Source organism: Lampetra planeri, chromosome 10, assembly GCF_965212315.1.
Source record: "Lampetra planeri chromosome 10, kcLamPlan1.2.h2, whole genome shotgun sequence".
Classification (NCBI taxonomy): Eukaryota; Metazoa; Chordata; class Hyperoartia; order Petromyzontiformes; family Petromyzontidae; genus Lampetra; species Lampetra planeri.
The window spans coordinates 5,937,309-5,960,013 of NC_136116.1; the positions used below are offsets into that span (position 1 = coordinate 5,937,309).

Genomic DNA, 22,705 nt, shown 5'->3' on the forward strand with positions numbered 1-22,705 from the left:
GCAGGCTTGAGGTTGGATAGGGCTTTAATTTTGTGACCACCGTGCATAACACGTGTTATAGGCTGCAGCGCTACGTGGTGGATCGCAGAGAATAGAGCAGAAACATCCACTGTTGTACTGTAGTTCACGCCACGACGTCTATGCTTACAATGCTCGCTGCATTCACCGACACACGGTGGGCAACGTGGTGAAGTATCATCAAATAACCCCCATGACCCGCACAGCATGGGAGACCCTCATACAGCAGTGGAGTCATACATATTCGTGTTACAAGTGAAGCTCGCTCCAAAATGGCACAGAAAAAGAGGCATACATGTGGAAATGTAAACTGATATGCAATTGCAAGATACATTTGATTTCCCACCTGAGCCATACTTTTTTTGGTTGAGACATAATTACAGTACTCTACATTGAATATCCAACTCCCACTTATCTGCAAAAACCAAATAACCGCCCACTCCCAGTGCAGTATTGTTTTCTACAGATGTTCACAAATCTGGACCTTTTCACAGATGTGCCCAATTATGATCATTGCCCTAGATTTTGTTTTATTGGTGCAAAGTTTGCATCACCCAGTGAATCATGCTGTTCAAACGTCAAGCGCTGCATATTGCCTTTTGAAATACTAAAATAACGGTCTCACAGAAGAAGCATCCGGAATGATGTTGGTGTTAAATGTCACGACGGAGCTCCAAAGAAGTGCGTAATTGGATTTGTGTATGGTGCTGACCAGTTACGAGTCTGTGGCCATAGTACTGAGCAACCATTCATCAATCTGATTGCCAAACTATGCGTTGTTGAAACTATGTTATGATTGTCACATCCATGTTGTTGTATAACGTATAACAATGTGCTGCATTTGCAAAAGCTGTGAGTGAAAGGAAATGCTGGCAATTCAAGGGAACCATGGTATCACTTACAATTATAATGCCACTGCTGCTTCCTTGCTGCACTTGACATCCATGAGCTGTCAAAAAGTGAAATTTTCCTGACAAAAGCTGCTTTACAAAAATAGACATCATCCAGAGCGACTGATTGGCCACTGTATAATTACGACCACAGGGATGTGGCAGGCCAACACAAAAGCCAGTATGCCAATTATAAAACAAAAACTACATAAAGTATTCTGAAACTGCTTCATATCTAACGCCTACAGGGCCCAACAAAGTATTTTTTTTTAAACCACAACATGAAATCCGTAATAACAGCTGCCAAAACATAAAAAATGTAATTATTGCAACCGATGCCAACATCTTTGTATCAATCTCTAGATAGTGTCCAAGAATGCAAGGTTACTATCTTAATTTTGCCACAAAAAGCTGTCATATTATAAATGCAGCCTTTGGTGGTGCTACAGTGCGATTAAATTCTTGAAAAGAAAATTTTACATAAAAGGTACTCATTAGCTGTCTCTTCATTGAATTACTGCAGCAAATTCCGTTCCATCCATCGTAATTGGGTATTCATTGTTGTGAAGTATATCCATTCCTATCCTTTTAAAATGATGTGCAATTCAAGCGACTGGAGTTATTTTCATAACTTCGGCAACACAACTCAGTTTGTAAATATCAAAATAGAGAGACAATACTTTTCCTTCATTTATCTGTCCAGATAAAAAAAATAAAAGTATTTCCTGAACAATCCATCAGCTGTATGGCCTTTTCAAGCGCATTATTTCAGCAGCGATGATTCTGTAAAGCAAACTCTTGACTGGTTTCGACATTAGCAGTCAGGCCGCTTGAATCAATGCTGGTTAACTGCCAGGTGTTATAAGCAGGGGTCATTTCTTAAAGATATGAGTCTGAGTTCGATGCAAGGAAAACATTCATTGTCATTCTCTACAATAACGCTCATGATTATATTCCGTTTGTAAAAGCAGTCTGATCAAGAATCTCATGTGCATTCATTCATTTAAATATCAACAAGTCATGTTAATGTGTGGCTTATCGTAACAACTTTTATTTGCTCTCTATTAAGAACATTTTAGGTTAAATATATTCTCGTACATATCCGTTTTTGAGTTCCCACTTAAATCCACAGAAAAGTATAGTCCACCTTGACACACTGCAACATTACCTGCTAAATTAGCAGGAACATGTTGGGTGTAATATTTTCTTTAAAAATGTCACAGCACAGGCGTTAAGCTGGCACCGCTGAGATCCTGCGTTCAAATCCAGGCGGGCGCCTGTGGTTACACCGGGGTCTCAGAGCATCTCAGCCCGGCCACTGACGAATGCATATACAAAAAAAAATTACATTTGGTTTTTCAATTTATTTGGCAAATTCCTATCTCAGTTTGACTGTAATGCGACAAACATTTCTCTCTGTAGCAATTTCCGTTTTCCCAGACCAGTCTCTAACATGGGGTGATGAACTGTTCTGCATGTTATAAGTTAAATTATTTTTTCTCGTGATATAAGTCCAATAGCACAATAACCATGAGGTTGGAAGGGGGGGGTAAAATGGATGAAAATGGTATGTGCATAATGTGGCCTTACCCAAAAGTAAACATGGATCACAACACAAGGACTAGCACAGTGCGTGCTCGTTGTGTCTGTGCCACTCTTAGACGAGGACACTCCGTTGACTTAAGATACGTTTCATTAAATAAGAATGTAACCAAAAATTCCACGTCGTTTGTCGCCTTGTAGAAGCATGAAGTTCACAATGGCAAGCATGGACGTCAATGACCAAGCCAAACGTCGCAAGGGACAAGCAGTGTGGCCTCTACTGGCGTAGCTTTGTAAAGGGAATGAAAGCAACGCATATTCTTAGGTTTTTTCCATAAAGTCACGTAGGTAAAAAATTAAAATTAATAAAAGTAAAATAAAATAAAAATCACGACGTTTCGGAGGCAACACAAGCTTCCGTCTTCAGGTGGAGCCGTCATCAAGTAAATTTTTACTTGATACAGCAAGCGTGCTGTGACGGTCCCACCTGAAGACGGAAGCTTGTGTTACCTCCGAAACGTCGTGATTTTTATTTTATTTAACTTTTATTAATTAAATTGTTTTACCTACGTGACTTTACCGAAAAAACCTAAGAATATAAATCCTTGCAGTCACGAAAGCTTCAAATCTAGAAAGCAACGCATGTTGATTTATGCACATCACAGTGCAGAGGTGGTGCGGGGATACGGCCAGGATTCAATGTACGGGTCACGCAAAAGATAAAGGGGCCACGCTCAGGAAAATAGTTAAATGCGCTGGCAAGAAAGGTGCGAAAAGGGGGGTAAAGGGGATTGGGTGAAAAACTCTAAAAAAAATACATATTGGCCGGGAAAGGAAGCGAGAGGGCATATATATAAAAGAGGTATGGGACAAAGGCGGGGGAGGGTCTGCGGGAAGAAGAGGTTGACGTCAATAAGTGTTGGTGCCCTGCCCTACGTGTTGAATGGAGTATGGTTTTCCTTAATCGTATGGACTCTCTTTAAACGGTAATACAATCCAGTTGATAATCAGAATATAGGGCCCAACTGTTGCTCTCAGGACCCTCGTTTGCATCTCTGTGATCAAGTTGTCATTTGTCAATACCGACAGCTGTAACGTCAACTCAATATATTGTATAATATAGAGTTGACATGGTTGTGATTATTTTGAATAAAATAGAAACATACGACCTTGAAGGAATATGCTTGTTTTATTCAGCAATAAAGTGGTACATAAACTGGCTATTTGTGCTCGAATAACACTGGTCAACAAAACATTTTTTTTCTGGCATGGACTTTTGCTGCTGTTTAATTTCACGGTGCTGATTCCAAATCTGATCTCAAATGTGCTCTATCACATCTCATTTTTATGCTATCGGCATACCCCATTTTCATTGATTTTACCCGAAATTAACTCTGTCACTTATGATTGCAAGTTGTTGCGAGTCAGTGACTGCTTTAGTGTTAAAATATGGTGCTGTATTTTTAGGATAGTGTGTTTATAATATCATTTAATGTAGATCATAATCAACGTTTTTGGGTTTAGATCGCGTTATTTATAAATGTGTCGTAACCCTCCACCACCCGACACGGCCAATCAACGTGACACATTTTTACTGATTGGCCGTGTCGGGTGGTGGAGGGTTACGACACATTTATAAATAACGCGATCTAAACCCAAAAACGTTGATTATGAATAACATTGGTCGCGAAAGCCTACGTGTTAAACTGATTTAATGTAGATATCCACATTTATTTAATATTTTTCTTCTGCAGTTTTCATTGAAAATGCAATATATGATATCTCAAAAACCTGATGTGATAGACAAAAACTGATGCCAAATTTGGAATCAGCACCCCAAAATTACCTTAACCCCGTTGGAATACCTTATGCCAGAAAAAGTGTGTTGACCAGTGTAATAGTACACCCATGGCTTGACAATTCCAGGAAACATAAATGGTACGTTTGGTCAGCAGATGTTTTGGAACAATCCTTACAAATGCAAATGTTCTTAAGTGATCTGAGATGCAACAACATGAACTCAACTCTTTACCATAAGATAAACGAGGTTTGTAGATTACTGTATTTTCAACTCTGAACGTGAATTGCAAAAAGCACATTTTTTTTGGTTATTATATTCTTTGGTTATTTCGGTAAAGTCACGTAGATAGAAAAATAATAATAAAAAGTGAATTTAAAAAACACTCATGTAGCCTGTAGCAATGGTTATTAAGCTGGGTGAGTGTACTGGCAGTCTATAAAGTAGACTGTAGCCTGGTTTTTAAGCTGGTAAACGTTTTGGCAGTCTATAATGTAGACTATAGCAATGGTTATTAAACTGAGTGAGCGCACTGGCAGTCTATAATGTAGACTTATTCTGGTGCTTTCAGTAATTAAAATAAAATTTAATTAAAAACAAAAACCACGACGTTTCAATCGGAACACAAGCGGTCGTCATCCGGAAAAGGGGGGGTTAGCCTCTAAAGGCAAACTGTTTATAAAGGTTTCGAAATGGGAGTAGCTTAAGTGTCTCAACAGCATGGGCGCGGCAGCTGTTAATGAAGGAGAAAACCCCGACACCGGCAGTAGGTCTACACCAAAGCATTGTATCTCGTTCCACACACCCACACTGCTGACAGTGGCGGTTGACAAGTCATGACCCAAAGTGGTTGATGACATCTTTTCAATGATTGCTGAGCTTATAACCATCCTCTCGGTTGAAATTGTCTGTATATATGGATGTCCATATATACACAAGCTTGATTTGTGCTTTCTAGTCAACCTCCACCGTCAGCAGTGTGGGTGTGTGGAGCAAGGTGCAATGCTTTGATTGGTCTAGACCTATATTCATATTCTTAGGTCTAGACCAGGGGTCGGCAACCTACGGCTCCGGAGCCGCATGCGGCTCTTTACGGGCTGCTTCTTGACGATATGTACGTGAGTACAGTATATGTACTCAGATGCATTGCGGCTCTTGAAATACTGAATTTTGTACCGAATTGTAAAGAAATGGCTCTTCTTGTTATTTTGGATGCCGACCCCTAGTCTAGACCTACTGCCGGTGTCGGGGTTTTCTCCTACATTTACATTAGCTGCCCCGCCTATGCTGTTGACACACTTGGGTTACGCCCATCTCTAAATCTTGATAAACAGTTTGCCTTTAAAGGCAAACACCCCCTTTTCCTGATGACCACTTGTGTTGCGATCGAAACGTCGTGGTTCTTTTAAATTTTAGTATTGTTATTTTATTTAATTTTTATTACTGAAAGAACCAGAATAAGTCTACATTATAGACTGCCAGTACACGAAGGCTAAGAACCAGGCTACAGTCTACATTATAGACTGCCAGTACCCTCACCCAGCTTAATAACCATTGCTAGTCTGCATTATAGACTGCCAGTACACTCACCAAACTTAACCAGGCTACAGTCCACATTATAGATTGCCAGTACACTCACTCCGATTAGGATCCAGGCTACAGTCTACATGAGTGTTTTTATTTATTTTTATTCACTTTATTTTTTCTAATTATTTTTTATATCTACGCGACTTTACCGAAAGAACCAAAGAATATGAATTCCTGCAGTCACGAAAGCTTAAAGTAAAACTTTTTGGGTTAATATTTATCTGGTAACATTAAAACGTTTAAAGGTAATCAGAATTTTTTTTGGTTTATGTAAATATTGACATATATAGCGTACTACACATCAAAACAAACATGGATGCTGTTTACAACTGTATATAGTGTAAAGGGTGTCCAGAAAAGATATCGCACATTAAGAATCATAAATGGCCAGCAATTTGAACTAGACCAATAAATCTCTCTGTACTACTTGGTACTGTGAAGATGTTGTTACCGTACAAAAGTCTCATCCTTTCAGCCTACCACGTGTCCACCACGACAGCAGCAACACAAACGCTTAGCAAGAATTGAGCCCCGAGTGCTCATTAACATCTCAGATGTGACTTTAAAATGCTTCTATTTTGTGCTATTTAAGATCACTTAAGCGTCTTTAATTGAAACAAACGCAAGTGTATTAGAAATGCGTTGCTAACATTTCAAACACGCAGTTCAAACTGCCTAATTATACAATACACTTTTAAGACTGGGACATTGATTAAATATGCATTAACATTAACAATAAACAAACGTTATCGAAAGCAACCAAAATCACATATGCTGAGCTTTTCAAATCGCTAAATATTGACCTGATGTTAAATTACTCGTAAATTACTATTTTCGAAAGCAAAATTGGTCCAGATTCCACAAAGCTCTTTACGTAATTAAAACAAAAGATGGCTTGGGCCTGACACAAATCCCCTTGCCGCTGCGCTCTTCCCCCCACCCCCTGCCTACTCTTGGGCCCCCACGCCACTGGTGCTGCCGCTTTCCAACTTGCACTGCACAGAGGAACTCGGAGATTTTTCATCCCGTCTGTTTTCGGGCACCACACAATCATCTTCCCATGGCTGCTCTGGCACATCGCATCCCCTGTACAGCGGGTCAGGGTTCATCACGCAAAACCTTAAAAAAAAGGTTACATCGTTTAAAAACAAACAACCTTCATCTATCATACGAGACGTGTGATTAAATTAGATAATTACATTTTTAAGGTAGAGATCGGCGTACAGTTATTCGGAGGGTCCAAAAGCGCTGCAAGTTGTATATTATATCGCAAGTTTTTAAGCTCAAAGTTATACGGTTAAGTCTTCGCTTAATGCATGTTCACACAACGTATTTTCCCTATAATGCGGTTCTTCCACGAGAGAACACCTTTCCCACAACGTGGAACGCGCCTGTTTTAACGCGGTCTGAGCGGTCGACGAAGAACTAATTTTTTGAGCTGCGCGGCTGAGCGGTATACAGTATGCAGAATGATACAGTAAAGCAGCAGTGTACCCTCAGTCATTTGTCCCACAATCTTACTGAATGTGCCTACATCCTATCTCGGCAAACTTTATAGCTGCATTACACTGTGTAACAATTTTTTTTTTCCTGGGTAGTTAAGTGTTATTTCCTAATTGCTTATGCCTCAAAGGTACAGAAAATGGCTATTATTCCCCAGAAACTTTGCTTTTGTGACCAGGACAGTGATATTTAGAAACTTACCTATTTTCCAGAACATTCCAGATAGATTCAGTGCTGTGTAAACTTGGAGTAACTTCTAGAACATTCTAGAACTTTCCAGTAATATAAATAGTAGTATAAATACAGGGGCCTTAAGCCCACCAATTCAGTTTAGTTCCAGCTGCCTAAGTGGATACATATCTGCATTTTTCTGAGATAGCATCAAGAGGCTGCAAGCATCCGGTAGACACATTTTGCTATGTCTACGGCCAATTTATCAAGACAAGAGCGAAAAAGACCTGTAGAAGCATCTGCTAAGATGTGTGAGGCCTACAAGGCATATTTCGGCATACCTGTCGGGGATCAAGACAAACCCTGGGCACCTCATTTCACCTGCGAGCAATGCAAAAAACTGTGGAAGGTAAGACGGACAATTGTTGCTCGGATTTTATGTTCTAAAATTTATTACAATTTTTAATATTGTAAAAGTTTTTAAATTTGATGTTTTATAATTTTCAATGTTATTGAAAAAATATATCATGTATGAAAAATGTTGCGAGAATTTTTTACACATTAGTCATGGGTGAAATAAATGTATTTTTGTAGGAGGGGAAAAGAGAGCCATTAAGTTCACTATCCCAAGAATTTGGCGAGAACCCACTGACCACTCAAGCAACTGCTACTTCTGCATGGTGGACCCTTCCTAACGTCGGACTGGCAAGAATGCACCTGCTATCACGTATCCGGACCTTCCTTCATCCATCGCCCCATGCCACACTGCCATGAGCTCCCCGTACCCACTCCTCAGAAAGAAAGCAGCCATCTTAGAAGAGAGCAGCAAGTCAGAGAGCGAGAAGACGTTGTCGATCCAGATGACAATTTCAGAGGTGGAGCTGAGGCGAGAAACCGATAATACCCCAACCAAAAAGACCTCCACGACTTGATCATAGATCTCGGTCTCAGCAAGTCCAATGCTGAGCTTTTGACATCTCGGCTCAAGCAGTGGAACTTGTTGGATAAAAATGTACAAGTCGCAGATCAGAGGAAGCCTCGCCAACCTTTTTGCAACTTCTTCACCCGTCAAGATGGGCTCTCCTTCTGCCACAGTCTGTTCGAGGCAATCGGAATCGCCTGTAACCAGAATGAGTGGCGCCTCTTCATTGACAGCTCATCCAGGAGCCTCAAAGCCGTGCTGCTCCATAATGGTAACAATTACCCGTCTCTTCCCCTGGCTCACTCGGTGCACCTCAAAAAGGATTACAACAGCATCAAGACCTTGCTGGACGCCTTGAAGTATGATGAGTACGGCTGGGAGGTCATCGGAGACTTCAAAATGGTGGCATTCCTGATGGGTCTCCAAGGCAGTTTTACCAAGTTTCCCTGCTACCTTTGCCTTGGGACAGCAGAGACACCAAGGCGCACTACCACAGGTGGGACTGGCCACAGCAGACCGAGTTCTCTGTGTGGAGGAACAACGTCAAGTGGAAGTCACTGGTGGACCCCCGGAAGGTGCTGATGCCACCACTGTATATTAAATTGGGCCTTATGAAACAATTTGTCAGAGCTGTAGACAAGGAGTCGGCAGCCTTCATGTACCTTCAAGACTTCTTCCCTAAACTGTCTGAGGCAAAGGTCAAAGCCGGTGTCTTCATTGGACCACAGATAAAGAAGATCCTGGAGTACAATGAATTCCCCAAGAAGCTCACTAGTAAGGAGAAAGCGGCTTGGAACAGCTTTGTCGCAGTGGTTCGTGGCTTCCTGGGCAATCACAAGGTCGAAAACTATGTGGAGCTGGTTGAGACTGGTGAAGAACTACGGCATAATGGGCTGTAGGATGTCCCTCAAAGCCCATATCCTTGATGCTCATCTTAAATCTCGAAAAACTACTCACTTCTAAATCTTTTGTAGTCATTTTTTTATTACTTTAATATAAATACATGTAAATTTTGATTCATGTTGTTTTTTTCTGACTTTATGTGAACGAAAAGACACAAATTTTCCCGTTTCTCATTGAAAATAGATACATTTCAAAATATTACTGTCCTAGTCACAAAAGCAAAGTTTGTGGGAAATAATAGCCATTTTCTATACTTTTTAGGCATAAGCAATTACGAAATAACACTTACTAACAGGACAAAAGTTGTGTTATGTAGTGTTATTTATTTCAGGAATGCATTTACCGCATTAAATGAGGACATGCTGTATACCATATGGAGCCAATTACATATCATGAACACTTTGCAATCTCTCCTTCCAAGTGCATACAACACCGCATAAAAAGGTGAGCAGAGGGAGAGTGTTAAACTCACCACTTCTCTGGGAGGGTATCCAAATTTGTGCCGAGCGGAAGCTTCCTCCACTTGTCACATGTGTCACATTTCACCCAGTAATCTTCGCAGATGCTGCCTTTTTGTTTAAGGCCTGACCTGCAGTTTCTTCTCCTGCACCTCTTTCTGTTACGCCACGTCTTCACGGCCCTACAGACGTCAATGGACAGAAGTGAAAATATAATAAGCTTTAAATAGAGGCATGTCAATGACCGTATACATACAAGTTGAGTCGTCATTATTTATGCAGCAGTACATCATGAGGCACCAACACAGTTGAACTGTCGCGTGATTTGCAGTTTCTCTATTAAAAGGTAGACATGTAACGTGTGACCATCATTGCTATTTTATGAACTGCTGAGATTCATGGTCCCGGTATTGAATAACTTTAAAATGGTAACGTAGCTTATTCGGTGATTCTAGAGGTCACACGAATATATTACTTATACAGGCAGTCCTCGACTTACTACGATGGAGATGCGTTACGACGACCCCATCGTAAGTCTAAAATATCGTAAGTCGAAGATGGCCTAGCCTACCCAGGAGTCCTAAAGAATGGTGACAATTTAGCAAAACAGAGAAATTTACAGTACCGTACTGTATAAACTATATACTGTATGTATTTATTAATTACAATACTGTATTGCACAGTAAAATGTAAAGTAATAAAAAACCAAGGTAAATTCTTAGCCTACCTATATAAAAACTTTTTACATGCATTGAACACCGAGACAACTTAACTCCGTCGACCACTGGTAAGAGTGAGGCATGATCACACAAGGCGGGAGATGCGCACATCCCGGCAGCGTCCCAACGTACAGTATCGTACCTCGTACGCTGCTGCGTTTGCCTGCCGCGCTAAATTAAAAATATTTTACAATTTTGTCGTATCGCTATCGCCATCGTAAGATCGAAATGTCGTAAGTCGGACCATCGTAACTCGGGCACTATCTGTATATCTAACTATTTGTTACACACATTCCATGCATGTATTGTGACCATAAGAATGAAGCGTAATTACTTAACGAATGTATCGTTTTCTCGGTTCTTTCGGTAAAGTCACGTAGAAGGGAAGTAATAAAATAATAAAAATAAAACATAATAAAATAATTCTCACGACGTTTCGGCCACAACGCAAGCAGCCGTCCTCAGGTGAAAACCAGGTCTGTCGAGGCGACAGTGTCTGAATCCCTACAGTCACGAAAGCTTTAAATCGAAATTTGAATGTATCGTTTTAAAAAAAAACTCACCACATTCATCAATAACACTGTGGCCTTAAATCTAAAAATATGTTATAGTTGACGTTTTGGGAAATGGTCATTATGCACGATAAAGAAGGACCATTGCCCAAAATGTTACCGACTACCTATTTTTTCTTTCAAGAAAGCGTTGACGAATGTGTTGAATGTTTTGTTATTTCTGCTTGTCCACCACTGTCAATGCAATATCACCAAATAATGTGTTTAATGTAGACTTTTCACGACATTAAAGGTTTTATGTAAACAATAGACGTATACATAAAAGAACAAACATATAAATAAAACACCAAACCCCATGATCCATTGCAGCATCTGCCGCTTCTCCGTCTGCTGTTTGAGCTTGCGCAAGTACTGCCAGTCCCTCAGACGGTTTGAGCGTGTTTCTTAAAAGACACCAGGAAAACGGCACAATGCAAACGTAGTCACCACAAAAAAAGCAATTTCCAGCCATCTGTTTACACACTGGAAAAAGAACGATATCCATTCCCACTTACGACGATGATAAATGATCTTGCCCACTCTCTCTGTGGTAGAAAACACTGTATTCCACTCATCTCAGGTAACATTTTCTTATCAATGCATGGTGAGAGGACAACATGCTTCCTTTGCTGTGCCTAAAGTGTGGAGTGGCCTCCCTTGCCGCTTTTTCAACTCTCCCATTGTTTAAATCTGCCACTGGCCTAGGTCATACCAGCCATGCCGTCGGTCTTTTTTGGAAATGAAGGCCGAGTGCTGTACTTCAAAGATGAGTCATCATTGCCCTGCTCTGTCAGCTCACGGTGATGACAACGGTTGCTGAAATCACACAAGTGCACGTAATTAAACCAAGGGCACACTGAGAACCTACAGCAGCAAAATACAAACTGACGCAAACAAAAATACAAATCAAAACTCGTTTGAGAACTTTGTGTCACCAAAACTGTCTTTAACAAATTGTTGTACTAAACATACATATTACTGCGCCCTGAGACATCTGTTACTTTATGTTGAAGTGTGCCGACAGATTTGCTTTGAGGCGTGCGCACTTACATATAGAGCTGCTTCTCGGCCAGGCACATTGAATGCCACTTGACATTCACCAGTCTCTTGGTTTCCTTGATGCCCATGCGTGGACATATATTCTTCAGGTGGTGCTGGTATTTCATTTTGAATTTAAGGAATTTATTCTTAGACAATTTTTTGTCGCTGCTGAGGTCTTCGTTGTTGCCTTCCTCTGTCGTGCCAAGTGGCAGCTCATAGTGGGCTCCCTCTGCCTCGACTTTTTCAGTATTTGAGCCTTTGACAGTAAAGCAGTGTTCAAAATTAAAGACAGTTTGTAAAGAAAAGAAAGCTACATTTAACAAAGTAATTTTGCAGTGCAATAACAGTTTAAAACCACTCACCCATAATGTTCTACACTTAAACCATGTACATATGCAATACCATAGGGAAACAGGCTGCTCGTACAATGATTACTACGAGCTACCTTGTATTATAACATTTTAATTGGGGAGATCAGGGTAAGAATGGATTACAGCTCTTCTTTGCCAGCTTGCATTTCACACCGAGGCAGTACCTTGCTGGTGATCTGGTTCAACATGACCGTTCTTCTGCATGTCCCTCTTCAGATCATTGATGTGATCACAGGTGCTGCTCATAATTGTATTCTACCACAGTACCAAATATGTGTGCAAACAGAAATAAAGATTAAGGACAGTTTCAGAGCAATTTTAGCTTGAGAAAATCATGTTATATATAGACGGAAAAAATACGTTTTACATAATACGTATTTTACATAAAATATATATTTTTGTACTCTTAGGATTTTTCGGTAAAAAATTTATAAAAGTAATAATAGAAATAAAATAAAATAATAAACCACGACGTTTCGGAGGCAACACAAGTCTCCATCATCAGGTGGGACCGTCACTGCTAAATTTACTGTATCAAGTGAGGAAAAATCCAAGAGACAAGCTCTTAAATACAAGTTAAGGGGGAGGGGGGTTATCTGAATGTGGTAGCCAGGGAATGGCACGGTGGGGGGCGGGGCTAAAAGAGAACAATGGTGCACATCGACTCAGGGTTGTGGCCGGTGTTAGCTGATAATAAACATAAAAGGAAGCAGCGCTGGGGATGTCAACACTCGGTAAAGTAGAATAGTACCTGTCAAATAAGATGGTACAAATATGTGTAGTTAAATCTTTTTTTTTACATGGTTAAAAGTTGGTAGAAGTCTTCCGGAAGAGTGTTGGAAAGTTGGTAGAGGTCTTCCGGAAGAGTGTTGGCAAGTTGGTAGAGTTTTAGATTTGAAGCTTTCGTGACTGCAAGGATTCATACTCTTGTTATCGCGGCATCTCTTGAGGAAGGCCAGCGTCTCGAGAAGCTGTGACTTATTGTCTCGTCTGTTAAAAACTCTAACAGATAGGTGAAATTCCTCCCCGTAGAGGGTATTAATTCTAGATTTGAAGCTTTCGTGACTGCAAGGATTCATACTTAGGTTTTTTCGGTAAAGTCACGTAGGTAAAACATTTAATTAAAATTAATAAAAGTAATAATAAAAATAAAATAATAAATCACGACGTTTTGGAGGCAACACAAGTCTCCGTCATCAGGTGGGACCGTCACAGCTAAATTTACTGTATCAAGTGAGGAAAAATCCAAGAGACAAGCTCTTAAATACAAGTTAAGGGGGAGGGGGGGGGGTTATCTGAATGTGGTAGCCAGGGAATGGCACGGTGGGGGGGGGGCGGGGCTAAAAGAGAACAATGGTGCACAGACTCAGGGTTGTGGCCGGTGTTAGTTGATAATAAGCATAAAAGGAAGCAGTACTGTTAAACGCTGGGGATGTCAACACTCGGTAAAGTAGAATAGTACCTGTCAATTAATATGGTACAAATATGTGTAGTTAAATATTTTTTTTACATGGTTAAAAGTTGGTAGACCTCTACCAACTTGCCAACATCTTCCGGAAGACCTCTACCAACTTGCCAACATCTTTCGGAAGACCTCTACCAACTTGCCAACACTCTTCCGGAAGATCTCTACCAACTTGCAACCATGTAAAAAAATAAAAGATTTAACTACACATATTTGTACCATCTTATTTGACAGGTACTATTCTACTTTACCGAGTGTTGATATCCCCAGCGTTTAACAGTGCTGCTTCCTTTTATGCTTATTATCAGCTAACACCGGCCACAACCCTGAGTCGATGTGCACCATTGTTCTCTTTTAGCCCTGCCCCCCCCCCCACCGTGCCATTCCCTGGCTACCACATTCAGATAACCCCCCTCCCCCTTAACTTGTATCTAAGAGCTTGTCTCTTGGATTTTTCCTCACTTGATACAGTAAATTTAGCTGTGACGGTCCCACCTGATGACGGAGACTTGTGTTGCCTCCGAAACGTCGTGATTTATGATTTTATTTATATTATTACTTTTATTAATTTTAATTTTATTTATTACCTACGTGACTTTACCGAAAAAACCTAAGAGTATGAATCCTTGCAGTTACGAAAGCTTCAAATCTAGAATATTTTTGTGGCTTATTGTTTCTGTACATCATATAGAAATATGGTTGCATCTTGACACTATATTGTATTGATCTATCATTCAAAACAACAATATCAAAATACTATACGCCTACAAATCCATGCCACTCCACAAAAAAACATTTCTATAACCACGATGTTAAAACATTTTTTTTACAAAGTCTGAAGTACTTTCAATGTAAACTGCCCCTGCCAACACCTGCAATGCACTGTGAGCCAAGTGCCAGATCAAAGCCACACGTGCAATTAATCAGCAAAGTTACCCCCACTGAATGTGTGTGGTATTCTGAGTACCCACCTGGGTGTGTTTGGAGCTCCGGTAATCCTTGACATTTGCAGGCAGCTGTCGCCACGGATTTTTGAAGCCTTTCTGAATATCCTGCTTCCTCTTTCTGTTCCAGCAGAGCACAACCACTCCATCAGCATCGTCATATATCTATTGTACCTACCAATGTGCATTTTTGACAATACCTTTCACAGGAAACGAGAAAAATATACTTACTTTCTAAAAAACATCCAACCTGGTAGTTTATTTATGACGATATTAAGTAAAGCACGTGAATAACGGGTGATATTGTGCACTGTGTCCATTTGAATACATTGTACTTCTTGTTCATAATATAAAACGTAATTTCTACATTAATTGTAAATGAGTGCAACATAAAAGTAAAACGTTATCACTACATGTAACTGTTTTATTTCATAACCTGGCAGGTATTATTGTACATTTACATCCCTGCGATGTGCATTTAAAATGAGCTCATCCTTACTAACCCCTGCTCATTCTTACTAATCATCCTTTCGTGTTGTATGCATTATTAAGCACTATATATAGCAGTTGTTGTTTCATGTAACTTCTTCAACTTTACTTTTTCTACTGTCTCTATTGCACTGCATGCTTCCTTTTTCCGACTCACTTTTCCTTTCGATTAATGAGGACGCACTGTCTATCCTTGCTCTGTTTATCTTTTTGCTGTCTAACTGAAGCAGGCCTATTTTTCCTGCCCTCCATGACGTTTTTCTTCTCCTTCTCTCCTACACCAATATGACTTTCCTGATGATACATAGATGAAAATGCACACACACAAACAGAGACAAAGACGCATAAATGCCAAAGCAAACGATGCACCAGCAGCGAATGACATTGCGACATTACACACCTTCTTTGAACTGATGCAGGGATACAAAAGGATTCACATTATATATTGAATTCTGCCACTAGATGTCACTCTAAACTACTTTTTTAAGCAATATCGAAGAAACGGAATTAAATTGGGTTGTGTAAGCTTCACACCTTTGCTGGTATTAACAGACGATGCAAACAAGGTATTGTGTGAGGTGGATGGCAGAGCTTACAAGCTGGGTTCCTTGTGCCAGAGCCAAGAGTGGACTTGCACTGTTGACAGGAGGCCCATCAAAATAAGCAGCTTCATGGTCAGGCCTGTCCTGGTCTGTCCACAAAGTGAGAAAAAAAAATCCTAGTCACGAACTTCTAATTGCGACTAAAATGTACCTACAAATTTATACCAAGACTGAACTCACGTTGCATGTTTTAATATGTACATTTGCAAATATTATGGCAAGTTATTGAACTTTTATTCAATTAAATATATACTTGCACACAGATGGGCATTTTATATTAAGTGCAATAACCTTTATCTATTCCATGCATGGATTGTGAATCTGGACAACTGTTTCTGCCTCCATTAATGCAGTGTAGACCACCATCACCCTGCGAAACATTGGGCAAAAAGCAGTCACGTTTCAGTTTAACATTTAACAGACTTGCTCTGTAACATGTCAGCCTCTGTTAAACATTGATGTATATTTACAATGATATTATAGATCCTGTGACTTCTTACCTGAGAATCATTAGAGTGCATTACTTGTGGCATTGGAACATTGTTCACTGCTGCCCCTTGGCTATGAGCATCTGTAAAACAAAAGCAGTCATACTTAAACAAATTCAAAATCAGTGAAACTTAGGACTCAAATTTATTTGAACTTTTCATCAATCATTTCCAGATGCATATCATATCAACCTAACTGGTACCGAAAATAAGATGCCATTAAAAAAGAAGAAAATATTCCACAGCAGCATTGAAAACAATACAATGTTCATGGAGTTATCCATCTGCTATGGGGCTGTATTTATATAGCTGTTCAAAGTTCACATACGAAAACATATAAAAGACAGACTTAGTCCGAATTGTACTCTGCAATCTGAGCAGGTTGTCACGTCGTGCTGATGTACAATGATACATTCACAATTTAAACAAATTGTATGGCCCAACAGACATACACCTTAACATTTCTCACAGCACAATATTAAGCAGTGGTTCTCAACCGGGGGTATGCAGACCCCTGGAGGTATGTGGCAATGTACCTAAGGTGATTTATAAATGTGTAAAATTATATCATTCACGAGTCATTGGTGAATAATCGTATATGAATCTGCCAAAATAAAATATCTATGATAAAAAAAAGTAATCTCTATGGTAATCTATAACGATAAAACATACCTTTCTAAACACATTGTTCTTAAACAATGTGTTTTCCAAGGGTAAACCAGCGAGTGCGTAAAATTATATCATACATGCAGAACATCCTTTTTTTTTCTTGCAGTTACTAGGTAGTTAGCATGCCTCACAAAATTGGTTAAAATATTGATGTTCATTATTCATATTTATTTCTCAGACACCATGTTGGGTCAAGCAAGGGGGTACTCGATTAAAACAAAATTCAACAAGGGGTACAGTAGCAAAAAAATGTTGAGAACCACTGGAATAAAGTATCAAATAAAATGTAAAAAGCACCTTCGTTGCTGAACATCCCATTCTTCTCCACCAGGTTGCAGAGGTCTTTGAGGTTGTCCTCGTCACTCACCAAGTCTTTGATCTCCTCAACTGTGAGACCCAGCTTCCCGCTCAACTCGTCGAAGACATTTATACATTCCACAGGTGTCTGTCCTGGATACTCTGCTGGGTGAGCCATGCCTGTGGACATTTCTTGCTTCAATGTGGAGACATCAGGCCACAACCTATCGATTAGTGATGGCCGTTCTGCATCAAAGATGGAAACTAGTTTGTGAAGTCTGTTGGAATTTGGGTACGCATATTCTTCAATGTAGTTGGGATTCAAAAGCCATTCATGAGGCAGTGAACGTACCATGTGTGGTGCAATATTTGTGCAAGCATCGAATTCTTCTCGAGCAGTGTATCCTTTCATTGGTACATAGACAGGAATGACATTTTTGTTTGAGTGTGAAATTAAATGTGGTCTCAGTCCTGTGCAAAGACATTCACCATGATTTGAACAAGAACAGTCTAAAGTCTTTCCTTCAAAGGTGTTTTCACTGTTGATAGACCTGAACCTAATGTCATCGATAGTGCAAGTATCACAACCATCTTTTTGGAAACATACAAATTCTCCTTTTGAAGCACGATTGTGGGCTTCTATAAAATTTTGACTATAAAACTCAGCTTTTGACACATGGAGGACAGAATAGATGTTATTTTGTCCAAAGCCTCCATCACTTACAGAGTACTTGACATCACTCACGATTGGTGATATTGTTCTACAGAGTGTGGTGGGCTGCATGCATTGGCACCCACTGTCTTTGCATCCACCAACACCAAATATCAAACTTTTGTATCCAGCTTGTCTGTTGGTGGCAATATCTGAAAAGACAATCAATATTGACAATGATAAAACAAGATGCACAGTTTGCAACTTACTTAATCGAAAAGTACTTCAACGTTTATAATTTAAATGCACTCACCATCTTGATCATTGGAAGAAAAAGTATCTGTATTTTCACCAGAATTATCATAAGATGCAAATTGATTGACTTTTGAGTTGTAATAAGGCAAGTCTGTGTTATAGACAGGTCTTCGGTCTACTTTGTGAAAGTAAAGGACTTCACTTCTCTCAGTCTCTCGCACACTTTCTGGACAATCAGTTGGTTCCGTGCACCCTATCACTGCACAGACACCACCAGCTGAGGGACTTGGCATGGTCAGGTTTGTTTGCATGCTCAAATGTGCACATGAGTAGCATTCCTTCCATGATTCCACCCCCAAATATGTGCCGAAAGTGAGCTCTTTGACATTACAGTTACTGTCACAGAGTTTGGTGTTGTAGATGGTTTCATAGCTCTTTGTGATGATGTTGCTTTGGTCCATGGTCATAAGTGGCAGATCTTGGGTGCATGCACAATACGGCATGCTGACATGCATCGGTTGCTCCAGATCACTATCACTGGTCCCCTCCATCAGGTTTGCACAGGTGCTCACACCTGTCATGCACAGGAAACACATTCACCAAGCAGATGAAAAAGTATTACAATCAAACCCAAAAAAGTCCCACTGAGAGTTATTATTTCACAGAGGTCCTGCATTTATATATTTGGCCAATGCCATCAATGACATATTGGAGGAAACCAGAGTACCCAGAGAAGGTTAACATGTGGGAGGTAAAACCCATGTCTGACACACCTAACCTACAAGACTCCAGTCTCCAGGAGCTCTGAATCTCTCAGCCATAGCATCAGCTCGGAAGGTGAACAAACAGAGGTGGCAATAATCACTGTGTACAAATCAGCCACCTTTTTGACTCTGCAACCTTGTCAAACTGGTGACTTAATTGGGAGAAATACATTTTTGGTATAGTTGGACTCAGGTGATGACAAAATGAGCGAACTCCATCCATTTTATACTTTAAACTTTTTCAAGTTATAAAAACTTTTGCTGGTTGGCTGGACAGATAGTCGACTAATTCCAAACGCTATCACCAAATATATAGCAATTAGAGCTGAGTGTGATTTCTAATCTCTCCAAGGCCGTACTCTCATCTCAATATATATATAAAAGGCAAAGTTTTGATTATGTGTCTGTTCAAAATGTTTAGCGTAATTCCCGACATGCAACAAACTTTAAATTTGCCATGTGTGTACTTTCCAGACTGTACACCATGCAAACATTATAAAAATAGACTTTTGTATATATTTTATTTTGGGGGGGGGGGGCGCAATAATACATATATTTTGCACGGCAAGTGAGCTGTGACGTCACATCTGTCATGTCACCCGCATGCAGAAGTGTCACGCAGTGTGCCTGCTCATGTCACCAGAACCGGCCCTAGACCTTTGGGGGCCCTAAGCCAAATTTGGTTGGAGGCCCCTTTGATGTATGATTTTTTTTCACCCACTCGCTAGCAGTGACTCTAGGGGGCCCTCTGCTGGCCACGGGGCCCTTTGCAATTGCAAGGGTCGCTTAGTGGTGGGCCGGCTCTGCATGTCACGCACCCCCTCCCAACCCTCCGCGAGTAAAGTGTCATACAAATGTGTTGCAGGTCTAAGGCGTTCTTCGCGCTGCATTGCTTTATTATTTCAGTCGTTTTCTGCCGTACGCACCCTGAAAGTTGTGTCCGCAGCAAGCGCGTGTGTGTGTGTGGGGAGCGGTAGTGTAGTGGTTAGCGCGCTGCGCTACGAACACGGCGACCCGAGTTCGACACCCCACCCCCCCAATATTCAAATATGCTCTAAATGTCCCCCCAAATATATTGCTATAAAACATTTTCTTTCATAATTGCGATGCTACGTAAATAAAAACAACAATTTGCTAAACCTTGGCGACAATATCTGGACTTGTCTTCATATAAATCAATGCATAGATTTCTGTTTATATGATGGTGGTTATGGTTGTTCTTTATGAATCCCTAATCTCCGCCATTACATTCAATGAAACAAGAAAAGGTAAAAAAAAAGAAAAAACAGAGCAATGTAATACAATACACTATTAGACATTATTGTTACAAATAAATAAAAAGTCCATCACATGTGTTAGTGAATTTTTTTTATATTTTAGGCAGGAAATTCGTTTTAAAATTTAGATTATTTTTTCTAGGGGGGGGGGGGGGAGTTTTGATCCCCCCCAATGTTGACTCCATGGCCACGGCCTTGAATCTCTCCACGAATCAAATGTTTTGGGGATCACAAGAGCTATGGATAGAACTGCCTAGCTAATAGACAATTTGAAACATTTAAAAGCAATTCCAATGTTTCGTCGGCTGCAACAAGTCATAACGAAAAAGCCACGAAACTTCCAAATGTCCTCCCCACTCCTCAGGGACCTCAATGCCACGTTACGGAGTCGCGCAAGAAAATTCCGATAATCAGGCCGATAGAAAATTACGCATTCGTAAACATGTTTCGTGTTGATCATCAAGTACGACGACACATTCGTTTACTCCACGTACGTGGGTTGTTTGTGGGTTTATTTTAGGCCAAAAGTGGCGGCGTTTCGAGTTCACACGACACGGGCAATTACTCAAATCGTAAAAAAACGAGAAGATCCGACTATATGGCCTTGTGTGGTACAGTGTCTAAATTAAGTATGAACAGTATCCGATTAAGCGTCATTTGTTGTATTTATGTCACCACGTTGCATTTTTTCTATCGACAGGGCCCGTCAACTCTGCCACCCAAGTCCAATTGACGCCATGTTACAAAGCGGCTGCTATAACTCTTCGCTTCTTTCGGTAAAGTCACGTAGAGATAAAATAACATTAAATCACGACGTTTCGGGCTCAACACAAGCGCCCGTCATCAGATGACGTCGTGAAAACTTTAAATATCGATTACGACTACTGTTTGTCCAACTTCAACCGGGCTAAGCAGTTTTCTCGAAGGTCCGCTATCATTTATATATTCACACAATCATCTACTTGCATCTTCACACATTTGTTAAAACATTCAAAAAATTTACAACAACAAAAACCTACAATATTAAGACGAGTTTACCCAATTGCTGTTGTTCCAATCCCACACGACGTTTCGTGGAAGCCCTCAGCACGATCGATCAAAATCCTCGAACGCTGATTGGTCCGCATCGTCTCCGAGATGCCACTCGGGGGACCAATCGCGTGCGAGCCTTGCGACGACAAATTCAAAGCGACTGGATAATTGAAACTATACTGGGAGGAACCTCCTGGTTACACCAGTCCACAGGGGATTATTGTGTCCGTCCGTCGTGAAGGGAGGGGCTGGGTGGGGAGGGGTGGGTGGGGCTGGGTGGGGAGGGTGGGGCTGGGGAGGAGCTGGGTGGGGAGGGGCTGGATGGGGAGGGAGGGGCTGGGTGGGGAGGGAGGGGCTGGGTGGAGAGGGTGGGGCTGGGAGGGGAGGGTGGGGAGGAGCTGGGTGGGGAGGAGCTGGGTGGGGAGAGTGAGGAAGGGTTGGGTGGGCTGGGTGTGGAGGGGCTGGTTGGGGAGGGTGGGGAGGGTGGGGCTGAGTGGGGGGTGGGAGGGGTGGGGCTGGGTGTGGAGGGGCTGGGTGGGGAGGGGCTGGGTGAGCAGGGTGGGGCTGAGTGGGGGGTGGGAGGGGTGGGGCTGGGTGGGGAGGGGCTGGTCACCCTGTGGTGCCCTGATAAAACTCAACGTTTAACCTACTCACGCCGGCTTGTGCCCGCCCTCACAGTCGGGCATATTTGCGGATTACACCACGCCGCCGTTGACCCTGGCCATTGACCGAGCAACCCAACGTTCCTACCAGCTCCCTCCGCAGGAATGTGTTACTCGACAGCAGCAGTGTGGTGTGAAGCGCGCGCACACATTCATTATAACGTAGCAGTATTTTCGTTGTACATTATTGTCTTGTCCAGTACTTGTATTTTACATTATATATTCTCAAACTTAAGTGTCCTACAATTTAGTGTAAAAGGTGCGACCACGCAATGTTTTGCTGACCCCACTGTTATCGGAATGGGCTCCACTAGAGGGAACCTTAGAGTATTAGAAATAAAAATGCCGTTGTCATATCTGAATATCTACAAAAAATATGCGTCCATTGGCACACAGCTCATTAAAAAAAGTATATGGGTGACCTGGGTAAAATTCAAGTCCAACAATTTTTCGCAGAAAAGCATGTGCCGGAATATGACATACACTACAGCAGGGGTCTCAAACTCGCGGCCCGCGGGCCAATTGCGGCCCTCGGGACGATATTTTGTGGCCCCCACCTTAATATGAAAGTTTAATGTTAGTGCGGCCCGCGAGTTTAATATTATAGCAACCTCGCTGTTAGCTGCTGTGTGGGA

The 22,705-nt window shown here is 41.1% G+C and overlaps 1 protein-coding gene across 1 annotated transcript; it reads right to left on the reverse strand.

The window, feature by feature from the left end:
• Positions 1-6,782: 6,782 nt before the first annotated feature.
• On the reverse strand, positions 6,783-21,554 carry LOC144721134 (uncharacterized). The gene is made up of 14 exons (XM_078598529.1): positions 21,415-21,554; positions 18,394-18,909; positions 17,429-18,292; positions 16,475-16,545; positions 16,266-16,344; positions 15,969-16,063; positions 15,530-15,666; positions 14,911-15,004; positions 12,639-12,729; positions 12,113-12,359; positions 11,775-11,878; positions 11,376-11,466; positions 9,807-9,974; positions 6,783-6,954 (listed from the first exon to the last, which is right to left on the reverse strand). Exons 2-14 carry the CDS (start codon positions 18,884-18,886, stop codon positions 6,783-6,785), a joined length of 2,706 nt encoding a protein of 901 aa, XP_078454655.1. The 5' UTR covers positions 18,887-18,909; positions 21,415-21,554.
• Positions 21,555-22,705: the final 1,151 nt, after the last annotated feature.

Coding starts and splice junctions, on each gene's coding strand:
- LOC144721134 (XM_078598529.1), bottom strand. CDS start 18,886: ATGGAGGGGACCAGTGATAGTGATCTGGAGCAACCGATGCATGTCAGC. Junction 15,667..15,968: donor TGGCACAAGGAACCCAGCTT/GTAAGCTCTGCC, acceptor ATGTATCATCAG/GAAAGTCATATTGGTGTAGG. Junction 11,467..11,774: donor AAAGACCGACGGCATGGCTG/GTATGACCTAGG, acceptor GTGTCTTTTAAG/AAACACGCTCAAACCGTCTG.